The 14,306-nt window shown below is 42.5% G+C and overlaps 1 protein-coding gene across 1 annotated transcript; it reads right to left on the bottom strand.

Moving 5' to 3' along the window:
• Window positions 1-636: 636 nt before the first annotated feature.
• On the bottom strand, window positions 637-4,263 carry Pnrc1 (proline rich nuclear receptor coactivator 1). The gene is made up of 2 exons (XM_003467434.5): window positions 3,597-4,263; window positions 637-1,701 (listed from the first exon to the last, which is right to left on the bottom strand). The coding sequence occupies exons 1-2, from the start codon at window positions 4,116-4,118 to the stop codon at window positions 1,258-1,260; spliced, it is 966 nt and encodes a 321-aa protein (XP_003467482.1). The 5' UTR covers window positions 4,119-4,263; the 3' UTR covers window positions 637-1,257.
• Between the last annotated feature and the right edge of the window lie 10,043 nt (window positions 4,264-14,306).

Genomic DNA, 14,306 nt, shown 5'->3' with positions numbered 1-14,306 from the left:
CAGAGTCCAGGCTAACCTCAAACTTCAGTAGCCTGACAGGCCCCTTCAGAGCTGGAACTACAGATGTGCACCATCATGCCCAGTTGAAGTGTCTTTTTTTTCTACTAAAAAATGTGAGTCAAATAGTACTTTGTAAAAAAAAAAAAAAAAAAAAAAAGGTTCAGGAAGCTGAGGCAAGAGGATCTCTAATTGAAAGGCTAATCTGAATTACTCTTACACAAGACGCTGTATTTAAAAGAAAAAATTTCAAGATATAAACTAAGAAACCTTGTATTTATCTGTACTCATTTTCACTTGTGAAATGGAGGATTTTTTCTCAGTCATTGCATCTTCTAGCTGGGCATGGTGGTGCATATTTGTAATCCTAGCCCTTGGAAGACTGAGGCAAGAGGGTCACTGCCACTCCAAGTTTGAGGCCAGCCTGGGCTCCACAGTGAGTTCAAGACTAGCCTGAACTACAAGAACAGATTCTGTAATCAAAAGAAAGTTACTTGAATCTTCTAAATTTTCTAAGATGCTATTAGCATAAAAAGTCAAAGACAAAGCAAATAAAATGTAAAGTTAAAACTCAATCATACAAAATCATCTCATTCACATTCAAACAATTAACAATCATACACAAAGAATCAAGACTAGTTTAAAAGGGGGGAGGGTCAAATTATTATTACTTTAAAATTTGATTACAACCAATTCTGTTGGCATTAAAATTAGAGGAGTTTTAAATTTGAATAATGGCTATATATCAAAGCTCACAAATTAAGTTTGGTAAAAATGATCATTTTCCAACAATTACAGATCAGAAGGTGGAAATCAATTAGAGAAACACAGACAAACTATGTTTACAATGATTGTGCCACAGATTTAAACTTCAGTAGTGCATTAATAAACCGTTCACATTTAGATCTTCACTTTGAGATTTAACAGCTGTTTCTTGAAAAAAATCTTAGTACCTTGTGCAAATAAATCAGTCTTCCATGTGCCTTAGCACAGTTAAAATTTGTCCACTATATATACAAAACACCTACCACACTGGCAGGGCAAAATACATACTTTCATAACAAAACTATAAAGTACCTCTCAAATATGAACAATATACACATAATACATGGTATACAGTATTTACAAAATATAAAATATAATACAAGCTGTACTAAGCTCATCTTTTGCACTCAACTGGTACAAATTTCCACTTCTGTACCTATTCTTTTAAAGAGTCCAGGATTTGGGGAAAACTATGTTTTACATACATACGGAAATCTAAGTCTGAACTTTTAGGAGCGTTTTTAAGTGTACTGCCATTAGTTCCCTATTTTGGATGGAATTTTCAACAGTGCTTCCCATCCAGTGACTAGGCGGCTTTGGAAGAACACTAGGAGAAGGCGGATCACTGAACTTTGCCCCAGCGTAATTTTCCTTTTGGCTCACTTCAGTTAGAAATGCTGATTTCTTCAAATGCATATTTTTAATGTTTTCAGTGTTTTTAAAAGGCTTTTTTTCCTGCTTCTGAATTCTATCAGGCGAAATAGAATCCTGCCAAAAGTTATTCTCATTCCTTTTTGCAGAGGTGATTTTGGTGAGTGGCAAGTTATATTTGCTTTTCTGTCTGTTTATCTTTGGTTGTTCACACAAATGTATACCATGAACAAGTTGGCCGTGGGGAAGGGCAATTTTCTCCGACTTTCCCATCTTTGATTTTAAAACCTACAAAGATAAGGAACACAAAAGTGAATGTAATTTCAAGATAAAAATCACTAATAAGCCTCACATCATGTATTATACACATTTTTTCTTTTTTTAAAAGTTCAGCTTCACTTACTGCTAGATGTCCAAATACGCAGGCCTTTTATACCAGTTACACAACATGAATTGGTTCTACTAAATTAACAACTAAAAACAATCCAGCTCATCTTCTACAACTGCAAGGAAGGGTAGGTTAAGTTCCCTTCCAGATAAACACCATATAGTAAACATTTCCTGTCTACTCCGTACTATCTGGTTTAAAACCTACTTCAACTTGTTTCATCAATTCTAATCACTTCTCCAAAGGTACAGTCAGATGGGAAAGTTAAGATAATCAATCACGGCCCTTTCAGCACTAAAAATGGGGCTGGGGATTTAGTAAAGCGGCGTAAGCATCTGCCTGGCAGTTCGAGATCCTGAGTTAGATCCCCAGTACCACCAAAAAAGAACTTTAAAAGATACTGCACTCAAAGTTAACACATGCAGTTGCTAGCAGAATTTCTCATTTTAAGACCGATTCTATAGAAGGTAATCTTACTGTCCAAGAAACAAGTACACGAAGTTCTTTTAGTGATAGTTTATCACTAGGGCCAGGGATATAGCTCAGCAGCAAAGCACCTGCCTGGCAAGTGCAAGGTCCTGAGTTTGTTGAGCGGTGCCAAACAATAAAATCACTAATCTTCCTAGAATCATGGAATTTTTTTCTTACAGGCTCGGCTTGATAAACCGCTATCTTCAACTCAGTGCAGTGTTATTTCAATAAATGACAGTGATTTTCATATTATGTTATGAAAGAGTAAGTCACTGAAATTAAAAATCAAGAAACTTTTAGTCAGGCGTGGTGGTAGCAGGCCTGAAATTCCAGCCCTGTGAGAGGCGGGGACAGATGGTAAATTCGAGCCCAGACTAGGCAACCTAGAGACACTGTCTCAGCAAGAAATGGCTGTAGATGAATGGGGACTGAACCCAAGGCCCTGGGTTCAATGTCCATAACCGCCTTAAAAAAAAAAAAAAAAAAAACTCTCTAATCATGTTAGATTTAATTCTGTTGGAAATTTAACTCATTTTACCCAAATTCAATAGCACCGCAACTGGTCAGCAAAACGTCATTTCAACTGTTCATTTTTCTTGCGAAAACTTATTCTGGACACAATTAAAACTTCCGGCTATTCAAAAAGCCCAGTCCCGTACACAGGAGCGACTGTAAATACGTTCAGTTCATTCGACAGACTGCACACAACTCCTCCGCTTCAGAGGAAAGAACCCAGAAGCCTCTGCCAACTTGGCAACTTCAAGTACCACGAAGTAGGTCAGACCCGCGGGGTCCAGAGCCCCAGGGCACCGACTTCTCAGCAAATAGCCAGCCAAGGTGAGCTACTCGCTGCCCCCACCAAGCCCCGAAGTGCGGCCTCAGCCCCACTGAGCGCCTCGCCCCAGGCGCGCTGGGAGCGCGACGGCCCAGGAAGGCCCCGCTCCGAGCCCCTTCCTAGCCACCCCCGCCAACCCCACCATCTTCATGAGCGCAGCGGCGCCCGGCACGTAGCGCGCGCTGACGTCAACCTCCCGCGGGCCCCGGCCCTCCCCCACCCGGCGCGCGCCCGTTACGCCGAAACCCCCTGGAACGCCGCCAACCTGCTAAATCCGGGCTGTTGCTGGGGTTCAGCCACTCGTCTCATTGGCCGGTTCCTGGGAGCCAATCGGCAGTGCCAGCGCATGCCTCCCTCCCCCTCCCCGCTGCAAGACCAAGCCAGCGAGCGTCACAGAAACTTCCCTCCCGAGTAAACAGCCGCCCCTCGCCCCGCCCCCACCCTGCCAACCTCGGGCCCGGCCGAACTCCAGCCCCGCGAGGCTCCTACCTCCTTTCTGAGCTGGGCTTGGCCGGGCGCCGCGGACCGCAGCGGCCCGGGTACAAGACTCACTCCCTCAGCTGAGCTTGTGGGCGCTGGGCCCGATGCCGAGGCGGCGGCCTGGCCCGGGACCGTCCCTGAGCTCCGGCCGCCCTCTAGGTTCGGCCGATGCTGCTGATACTGGTGGAAGCGACTGGGCAGCTGCCCCGCCGGGTTGGCTCGCACCTTCTTCTTCCGCCGCTTCTTCGGTGCTGCCCGTGGGGCGCCTCCTGCCACGGCAGGGCTGCAGTGGGGCAGAGCTGCTGCTGAGGCGCGAGGCTGGGGGGCCAGGCAGGGCCCGTCTCCCCCCAGAAAGTGAGGGAGGAAGAGAGTGGGGGGCAAAGCCCGGGGGTCTGGGATCCGGGGTACAGGCGGCGGAGCCGTGGTCACCATCGGGAGGGCCCCGAAGTAACCCCGGGCAGAAAAGCCAAGCGGCGCAAGACGGCTGCTCAAGACGAACGGCTCCCGCTGCGGGACAGAGACGACAGTCATAGCGCTAGGAGTCAGGAGGCTCGGCAGGAGGAAGTGAAGCCCGTGATCACCAGGCGGCGGCGGTTGCTGCTGTGAGCCACGGAGGAACGTAGAGCATGACTCGGGCGGAGGCGGCGCAGCAACAAATAGCCCAGGTCAGGGTTCCGAGTGTTGTTATCAGAAGCTCCGCCCCAAGGCCGCCCACCTCGCTGTGGAAGCCCAATCCGAGTGCAACGGGGGAGGCCACGCCCCTCTAGCTCCACCTCCATGGCCTCGGGAAGAGAGACACAAACAAGCAGCTTACTGCAGCTTGGCACAAAGAGCGCGTACTGCGCAGGCGCTGTTAACGGGCGCTTTCGGGAAGAGTCGGTCCCGCGAACAATGAAGTTGGGTGTCGGCCCCGCCTCTCCGGTTCACGTCTCACCGGAACACAGCGCCTGTCTAGGCCACGCTCGGACTGCCGGGAGAAGAGAAGGCTCGAGAGGCGGGAAGAGGAATTGGGGAGCATCAAGGCCACGGACTCCTGCTCGGCTACTGACCTTGGAGCAGTGTCTGCTTTAACTAAAAAAAATTTTTTTCAAAGAACATTGTAAGGATATAAGGATATCTTCCCTAGCGGTCGTGAAGATCAATCTACATTTAAACTACATAAATTTCTAATGAGGTGTTTTCTCATTTACTCAGTTCAGTAACACTTTTCTAGCCCTAGTGATCGGACTAAGAAGTAACGAAGGGCTTTTTAATGTTTGAACTGGCTTCTTAAATGCACAAACGGGCGTTAGGATTTTTACCGCCCTCCAGCTTGAAGGATTTTGAGAACTGGTATTGCACAGCGGCAATTTGAGGCAGCAAATGCTTTCGTCGCACAGGTAGAAAGTGAAACTGCGCTCTAAAAAATTTTTTATTTTGTTAGCGAACACTGGGTTCGATAGAATTCTCACATCTTCCCCTACAACATTCTTTTTTTTTTGGTCTTTTTTCCTGTTTTTTTTATCGGTACCGGGGATCGAACCCACGACTGCCTGCTTGCAAGGGAGGTGCTTATGCCACTGAGCTAAATCCCCAGCCCCTAAACAATTATGTCAGTCGTTTATCAAACATTTGTTTCAGGAGCTGTTCTTGAACATACAGTATTTCATTTGAATATCATAATAACGCGAATGAATAGGTGCTGTGCTCTGAACTCCTTTTACAAGGGAGAACGTTGAGACTCAGAGGCTAGAGAACTTGTCACAGGTCACGCCGTAATTTAACAGCTGAATCGGAACACGGGGTCTGGAAGAACAAATTTTAATATGACCTACACTATCTGCCACACTGGATTGTTAGTTTTTATTTTTTTACCAGGTTTTATAAGTGCATAATAATCTTCCACTTCTCAGAATCTCTGATTAGTGTTGTGCAGCTTGGTAATGGTGATCGGTTGGTATCTAAAAATATGTATGGCTGATGATAAAGCTGAATATCCAGGATAATGGATCTCAACTTTTTATAAACTTTAAATACATTTCACGGTAATGGCTCATTGGATTTTATCTTTTCTGTCTTTTACTTATATTTGTGTCTGTGACATTCAGTAAACAATAGATGCTCCTGTTCATTGGACAAGTGGGAATCATACAGTTCGAGAGCCAGAAGAGCTCTTACAAAGCCTTTAGTTCAGATCCTCAGACCTATAAATTTAATTTGGGTTTAGAATGCTGTGAGAATGGTGTGTTCAAATTTGTTGAAGAGAAACACAAAAGCCAGGCATGGTAGTGGGTACTTGTAATCTCATTGAAAATTCAAATCTGGATTAAAGATGGATAAAGGGGAATTTACTAAAACCTTATCTCAAAATCATGACATAGAGAAGTGTTGGGGATGTAGTTTAGTGCAAAGGGTCTGCCTTCAATGAGAGGAGTGGGAAGAGATTGTGGAATCTCTGCAGTGAGAAGTGTTCTTTTGAGAGATTCTCTTTTTCAAGGCACCTTCCAATCAGTTCTTTCTTTCTTTTTTGAGACAAGGTCGTACAGTGTAGTTCAGACTAGCCTCAAACTCACTGTGTAATTCAGGTTGAATCCTCCTGCCTCAGCCTCCTAAGGGCTAGCATTAGTCTTATCGTTTTATTCTTATTCCAACCCTTCCCTGTCAGTAGGTTCAGTTTGGTTTTGTTGTTGTTGTTATTTTGTCTTTTTGAGACAGGATTTCACTATGCAGTTCAGGCTGGCCTTGAACTCACTTTGTAGTTCAGGGTGGTTTTGAACTCGTAGGAATCCTCCTGCCTCAACCTCCAGAGTCCTGGGATTGCAGGCTTAAGCCACCACATTTGGCCCAATAGATTCAATTTGGATAAAGTAAATTGTCCCAGAAGTGAGTCAGGGACTAAATCAGTAGGATCCATGAGGCCTTATCTAGGGCTCTTTTCACTATATCCCAAAGTCTTGGACTTGGCTTTCTAGGCACAATAGCATACTCTCTGGACAATCATTTAACCTTCAGAGAGTTGCTAATTGATTTCCAGCTGGGTGGGATCCTTGGTCAAAAACACCTACCTATTTGTGGATACCTTTTGCATGAGTGCTGGATTTGATGCATGAGATATAATTTATCATTTTGAGATCGAAAAGGGTAGGCCTCATGTTAGACCTTGGAATGTGTACTATGAGAACGGTAGCCTTAGTGTAGACTGGGGCAGCCACTGTGGAAATCAGCATATGATTCATAAAAAACTACAGCTGGGCCAGGTGTATGGCTCAGCAGCACAGTACCTTGCTAACAAGTATGAGGTCCTGAGTTGGATTCCAACTGTCAAAACTACAACTAGTGGTTCCATTTGACAAACTATTCTCTTCCTAGGTATCTTTCCAAAGAAATTAAAAGCATCATACCGTGGTGATATATGCACACCCATAGTTTATAGTTTGTAATAGTTAAATCTTGGAAACAGCCCAAATGCCCAACTGAGGGATAAAGAAGATGTGAAGTTTTTTTAAAAAATAAAATGGAATACTATTCTGCCATAAAGAATAATAAACTCGAGACATTTCTAGGTAAGTGCATGCACCTTGAGATCATACTCTTAAGTGAAATAAATCAGATTATGTTCAAATATCACATGATTTCTGGTGTGAGAAACTGAAAGTGTGAATAAGGACCAAAATGTATAATACATCTTGGGAAATGGGAAGAAAATATTCAAATGAGAACAGGAACAAGGAAGGGGGCAGGAAGAAAGGAAAGAAGAAACAAGAATAAAAAATAGGAGGAAAAAATGGAAATAGGTTTTGTAAATGAGGAGAGGGAATGGGAAAAGAAGAATCAAGATGTACCATGTGCAGGTACAAATCCCATATTATATATATCTAAAATGTACCAATAAAATTTTAAAAAGTGTTTTAATGCATTAAGATAGAGTGGGGGAGGGATAAAATATAAAGGTAGTCTTGCTAAGCATGATTGTAATTGTACATACTTGTAATCCCAGCATTAGAGAGCTTGGGGCTCTATAGTTAATTCAAGGCCAGCCTAATTATATAGCAAGATATTATCTCAATAAATAAGTAAATGAAAAAAGAAAGCCATGTACCCTGACATAGTGCATAGTGGCACGTGCTTATCATCTTAGCTACTTGGGAGGCTGAGGTAGGAGCATAGTAAATTCAAATTCAGCCTGGGCAACATAGGGAGACCCTCTCTCAAAAGGAAAAAAAAGCAAAGAAAAAGAAGAGAAGGAAGGAGAGAGAACCTTGGCACTGTGACTGATCAAGGGTGCCAAGGCCTGGCTTCTGTGGGGACACAGCGCAAGGAGCCCCGTGTCCACGGCCTTTTTGCCTTGCCCATGCCTCAGGCAGACGTCCGTCAGGTCTACATTATGCTACTGAAAACCCACTGGAGTTCTCTGAAGTTCACATGCAGGGCTTCAGAAACTGTTCTGTACACGGTCCTGGAATTAATAGGCAACATATTTTCCCACCATCTTAGTCATACCTTTATCTTCCCACCTCATTTCCTCCTGAGATACACAGATCCCCAGACTTCTTTCTGGGGTACTCAGGGATGAAGATCTCTGTCTTCATAGAACTACTTCCTGCTGGGAGGGGCAGGGCAAGCTAATGCGGGGATTATGTGCTCTACCTTGAGGTGTTGTGGCTCTCTCACTAAGTTAAAAACAAACAAACAAACAAAAACCTGTTAGAAGATGATGAAGAGGCCTAGGGATTTAGCTCAGTGGCATAAGCAGTTGCTTGGCAAAGGAGGAGGATAAAGAGAAGTGGGGGGGGAGGGAAAGGAGGGGGGAGGGGATGGGAGGGGGGGGACAATGAAGAAAGAGTGTTGAGCTGTCTGTTCAATGGCAGAAAGAAAGTAACTTTAGTTTGGGGACTGTAGAGTCCAAAAGTGAAAGCAGTTCAGATTTCCACACTTCTGGTGAAGGAGAAACTATGGCAAAGAGGGATGTCAGAAAAATTATCAAAAGCCTGAGGTTCAAAGCTTTAGCAAGATCACCCACATTATGGAGCTAATACAAACTAGAAATCTCAGCACAGGTGCTTATTCACTTACCTGCACTTGCAGCAGGACTAGTGCATCCTCTTTTTAAAGAGGAATGATCTTCCTTCCTCTGCCACCTGAATACTGGAATTACAAGCATGGGCCACAATCTTTTTAATTTTGAAATAGGGTCTTGCTGAATCACTAAATTGCACAGGCTGGGTTAAAACTTGTAGTCATCCTGCCTCAGCTTCCTACAGTTCTGGAATTACAAGCTTGGGACAACAGGCCTGGCAGTTATTTAAATTCTACTTTAACATTATGAAATCACTTAAAACATTTATCCCATTATAATGATTACTTATGTTTTCCAAATAATCTTAAATTTTTAACCCTCACCTATAACTCCTTATATATAATCCTTATATGTCTCATTGTCTTCTAATCTCTTTTGCCTACTTGCTTTTGCTTAGTTTATTTTTGTAGTTTTGTTTTTGTTTATGAGACAGGGTCTTGTTATGCAATTCGAGGTCTTTCTGGCTGTGAACTCACTTTGTGGCCCAGCTGGCCACAGAGTGATCCTTTCAGTGATCCTCCTGCCTCAGCCTTTCTAGTGTTGGCATTACAGGTATGTGCCATCACTCCAGGCTAATTTTGCTAAGTTTATACCCTGTCCTAATCTTTCTCCTTTTAAAGGGCTGGAAACCTTTAAATCAGAAGTTCCCGTTAGGTGGGCCAGCCAGAGCTCACAGATCTAAAGCGACTGCTACAGAAATCACCAGACTATTTTAACTTCAGTCTAATCACATTCCCAGGGCAAAGGACTAATTCTCCAGCACTATGGGGATTGACAATGGCCAGTGATTAAGAGGAAGAATAAAAGAGGCAGAAGAAGGTGACACTCCAGTTCTCAGATATTCATCTCCTTTATGTCCCTGTGTACCCTTTGTAGGGTTTTTTTGGGGGGTTTGGTTTGGTTTTTTGTAGCACTGGCGAGTGAAACCAGAACCTTTGCTCTGAGCTACATCCCTAGCCCTTTTTATTTTTTATTTTGAGATGGGTTCTTGCTAATTTTTCCAGGCTGGACTTAAACTCATGATCCTTGATAACAGGCATGTGCCGCCATGCCTAGTTTTTTTTTTTTTTTTTAATTCTTCTTGGTAGCTATTCTGACAGGTGAAATGGAATCTCAAAGTTGGCATACATAGGCACACATAGTTAAAGGCCAGCCTCAACAATTTAGTGAGACCCTATCTCAAAAAAGAAACAAAAAAACCAAACAAAGACTAATTTGAATTTATCTAATGGCTAGAGATGTTGAATTTTTTTTTTGTATATTTTTGGCCATTTTAACTTCTTTTTTATTTTAAAGATAAAAGCAAGCAAAAAAAAAAAAAAAACAGAACAAAGCCAATCAAAACAAACCAATAAGCCGGGCGTGGTGGCTCACACATGTATTCCCAGCACTCAGGAGGCTGAGGCAGGAGGATTGTTACAAGTTTGAGACCAGCCTGGGCTACAAAATGAGCTCCAGGCCTGCCTGAACTGCATAGACCCTGTCTCAAAACAACAAACAAACAAACAGATCCAATATAAGTAACACAAGACTTCAAAACAATAGGAAATCAACAATGATTATCATAGTGCCTCCTGATGTCGTTACAATAGCTGTAGATACCTTCAGACATAGTAAAAATCAAACAAAACAAAGCAGAATAAAACTAATAAAACAATGAACACAATACAGGACTTCAAAACAAGATAATAGTAAATCCAAAATGGCTACCATAATATATCTTAATATCTTTAAGATAGCTGCCCATACCATTGGATACAATAAAATCAAACAAAACAAAACAGAACAAAACCCAACCCGACAAAACAATGAAAGTGATACAGGGCGTCACAACAAGATAACAGGGAATCAATAATAATGACCACCACCCTCAGAAGGAGATCCCTTGGAGATGCTACACTGTGTATTGCCATCCTCTGAATAGATGATCAGACCACTGGCTTTAGACCTGCAAAGTCAGTGAAATGCTAAACACTACAAGAATCAAATTGTATTTCACCTCAATAGCTATCATTACAACCCATGTTTCTCTGCATCAGCCAGTGGCTTTCAGGGCTGGGGATGGAGGCGTTGGCTCTTCTTGTTTCCCAGCCCATGTACCAGAAAGAGCTAGCATCTGACTTTCCCCCAAGTGGCCCACACGTGGCACTGATTCACAGGTAGGATTTGATTCCTGCTTTGACTCCTCCCCCAGTCTGTAAGTGGAGCTGACTCACTGGAAAAGGCTGGGGTCTGGTTGCCCCCCACCAGCAGCCTATGCATGGTGCCAATTTGTAGGGAGGGTTTGCTTTTTGGTGATGTCTTGTTTTCTTCCTCTGCAGTTTGTGAACGGTGCTGACTCACAGGCAAAGGCTGGCATTTGGTTGCCCCCTCAGTGGCTCACACATGGCACCAATTTGCACGGAGGGCTTGCTTCTTCGTGACTTCTTGTTCTCTTTCCCCACAATCCATGAATGGTGCTGACTCATGGGAAAGACTGGCTGGCATCTGGCTGTCCCCTCAATGGCCTGTGCATGGTGCTGACTCACGGAGAGGGCTTCTTTCATTTTAGCTGCTTTTGAGACGTATCTAGTTGGTCCATTTGCCTCCACTGTTGAGGGCTGCTCTGTATTTTATGGGGGTTAATTTTTTTTGTTTGGAGTCAGGGTCTCACTGTATAGTTCAAACTGGCCTCAAATTCACAGTAATCCTCCTGCCTCAGTCTTCAAGTGCTGGGATTACAGGCATGCACCACCACACCTGGCCTACAATGGTGAATTTTTAAAGTTCTGTGTATATTCTAGATATTAGTTCTCTGTTAAAAAGAGTAACTAGCAAAGATTTTCTTCCATTCAGCGAGTTGTCTCTTCACTCTGTTGTTTCCTTTGCCCTGAAGATAGTTTTTTTATTTACTTATTTTTGAGATAGGGCCTTGCTATGCATAGTTCAGACTAGCCTCGAACTCACCATGATCTTTCTACCACAACCTCCTGAGTGCCGGCGTTACAGGAGTATATCATCACACCTGTCTTTTAGGTTTAATATCGTCTCATTTGTTTATCCTAGGCATTATTCCTCTGCTTTTGGAGAGCAGTTCAGGAAGCCTTTGGTGGGACTATCCTTACGGCTTCATGTGCTTTCCCTATGTTGTACTCTAGTAGTTTTAAGATTTCTAGTTTATTCCTAGGTCTTTGATCCATTTCATTTGATTTTAATACAGGGTGAGAGATAAGGGTGTAGTTTTAATCTTCCGCATATGGATATCCAGTTTTTCCAGTATCATTTGTTTAAAAAGGTTATTTTATCTGAGGTTGGTGGTGCATGCCTGTAATCCCAGTACTCAGCAGGCTGAGGCAGGAGTGCACAAATTCAAGGCCAGTTTGGGTTACATAGTGAGTTCAAGGACAGCCTGCACTATATAGTGAGATTTTGTTTCAAAAAACCCAAACCAAAAGAACAAATCAACAGCTATCTTTTCTCCAGCATGTATTTTTGGTTCCTTTATTAACATGTGGTTGTAGGTATCTGGGTTTGTTTCTGCGTCTTCTGTTCTGTTGTATTGGTGTTACTATGCTATTTTGTTACTATGACTTTGTAGTATAGACTGAAGTCCAGTATTCCTTCAGGATTGCTCTTTTTGCTCAAGATTGCTTTGGTTATTCTGGGTCTTTTCTGAGTCCAAATGAAGTTCAGTATTGCTTTCCCTAGTTCTGTCAATCATTTTATTGGCATTTTAATAGGAATTTCATTGACTCTGTGAGTCACTTTTGGTAATATGGCTATTGTAATAATGATTTAATTTTATTAATCCAAAAACAGAGCTGTCTTTCCATTTTCTAAAGTCATCTTTAATGTTTTTCTTCAGAGTTCTGTAATTTTTATTAGGTATTTAATTTTTTTGAAGTTGGTGTGAATGGACTTGCTTTCCTGATTTCTTTCTCTATGGATTCATTGTTAGTGTACAAGAATATAGTTTATTTTTATATATTGATTTTGTACCCTGCATAATTCTTATTTCATGTCCCCTCTCTTAAATATTCAGATCATAGAAATGAAACAATTCTTCCTGTGCAGGCTACATTACTTGCTTCTCTATTGGATCCCGGTTTAAAATAGTTCTGTCCCACGTCAAGCCCACCTGCCTTGCCAGTTCCCATTTTTCACCACTTTGGATCCACCTCACCTCGTGGTTTTGTTCCATAAAAATCCCTAGAAAAGACAAAGTCTTTGGCAGCCCTTTTGTCTCTCTCTTAAACAAGGTTTCTCTCAATATATATGTCTTGCTCTTAACCTCAGTTGTTCCTAAAGTTCATTCTTTGAATTTAGAGAACACGAACTCCTACTAGACATCTAGTAGGTTGGGAGTTTCTTTCCCCTGCAGCACTATGACTACACGAGGCTTTGTAGGGAAATCTATATGCAAACCATAACAATCCTCTGTTTACAAGACCCAGAGAATTCCACCAAGAGATTTCTAGAATTAATAACCAATTTTGCAGTGTAACAGGATACAAAATTAACACGTAAAACACAATGTACTCCTATACCCTAGCAATGAAATGACAGAAAGAAATTAGGAAAATAATACTTTTTGCAATAAGACAAATTAAATACCTAGGAATTAACCTAATGTCTTAGTTACCTTTAACTCATTGCTAGGACATCCAAAATGAAGGAAGGAAAGGTTTATTTCTTACAGTTCTTGGAAGTTTCAGTCCATACTCAGTTGGCTCCAAGGCAGGGTGGCATGGCAGGGCTGCAGTTCATGGTAGCTGCAAACAGCAAGGCACAAGCCGACAAGAGAGAGAGAGATACACACCTTCCTCCAGAGATTACATAACATCCTGGCACATGCTAGGTGGGTGTAGCACTCACATCACTAATCCAAGCACTAGACAATAAACCAATCACAAGTGCTAGATTTTGGTGAGTTCATAATGAGGCTTGGGGGCCAACTGACATAAACCATGACACCTAACAAGGACGTGAAAGACCTCTACAATGAGAACTACATCATTCTGAAAAAGAAGAGCACATCAGAAAATGGAAAGCTGTCCAATGCTGCTGGATTGGCAGACCCAATACAGGCAAAGTGACTGTACTTTTAAAATTGATACACAGATTCAATGCAATCCTAATCCCAGTGAAAATATCACAGCATTCCCCACAGATCTAGAGAAAACAATTTCAAAATTCATATGGAAGCAGAAGAGACCCAGAATATCAAAAGCAACCTTGGGTAAGAAAAACAGAGCAAGAGGCAGTATTTGAGGCTATCTTACAAATTTGGGGAGGCCCAGACTTGAAGCTGTATGACAAACTACAATAAAAAACAAAACAAAACAAAACAAAACACAGACATGTGGATCAATGGAACAGAGCAGAGGAAGGAGAAACAATGCCAAGCACATTTGGCTATTTGATCTTTAATGAAGGAGCCTAAAACATACATTGGGGGAAAGATAGACTATTCATTTACTTACTTACTTACTTACTTATTCACTCAAGCCAGGGCCTTGCTATGCAGTCCAGAGTGGTGTTGAATTCGCTATGTAGCCCAGGCTGGCCTCAGACTTGTAACAATCCTTTTACCTCAGCCTCCTAAATGCTGGGATTACAGGCATGTGCCACCACAGCCAGCCAACGATAGCCTCTTTAATAAGATGGTGCTGGGAAAACTGTTT

This window comes from Cavia porcellus, unplaced genomic scaffold (genome assembly GCF_034190915.1).
Source record: "Cavia porcellus strain 051 isolate PalLab524CR breed Dunkin Hartley unplaced genomic scaffold, mCavPor4.1 scaffold_22, whole genome shotgun sequence".
Classification (NCBI taxonomy): Eukaryota; Metazoa; Chordata; class Mammalia; order Rodentia; family Caviidae; genus Cavia; species Cavia porcellus.
The sequence above is the reverse complement of the archived record's forward strand: the minus strand, read 5'-3'. Positions and strand labels throughout refer to the sequence as shown.

What these genes read in the sequence shown, in the direction of transcription:
- Pnrc1 (XM_003467434.5), bottom strand. Translation starts at nt 4,118, where the DNA reads ATGACTGTCGTCTCTGTCCCGCAGCGGGAGCCGTTCGTCTTGAGCAGC. An exon ending in AAGCCCAGCTCAGAAAGGAG is followed by an intron (nt 1,702 to 3,596) that starts GTAGGAGCCTCG and finishes TTATCTTTGTAG; the next exon opens with GTTTTAAAATCAAAGATGGG.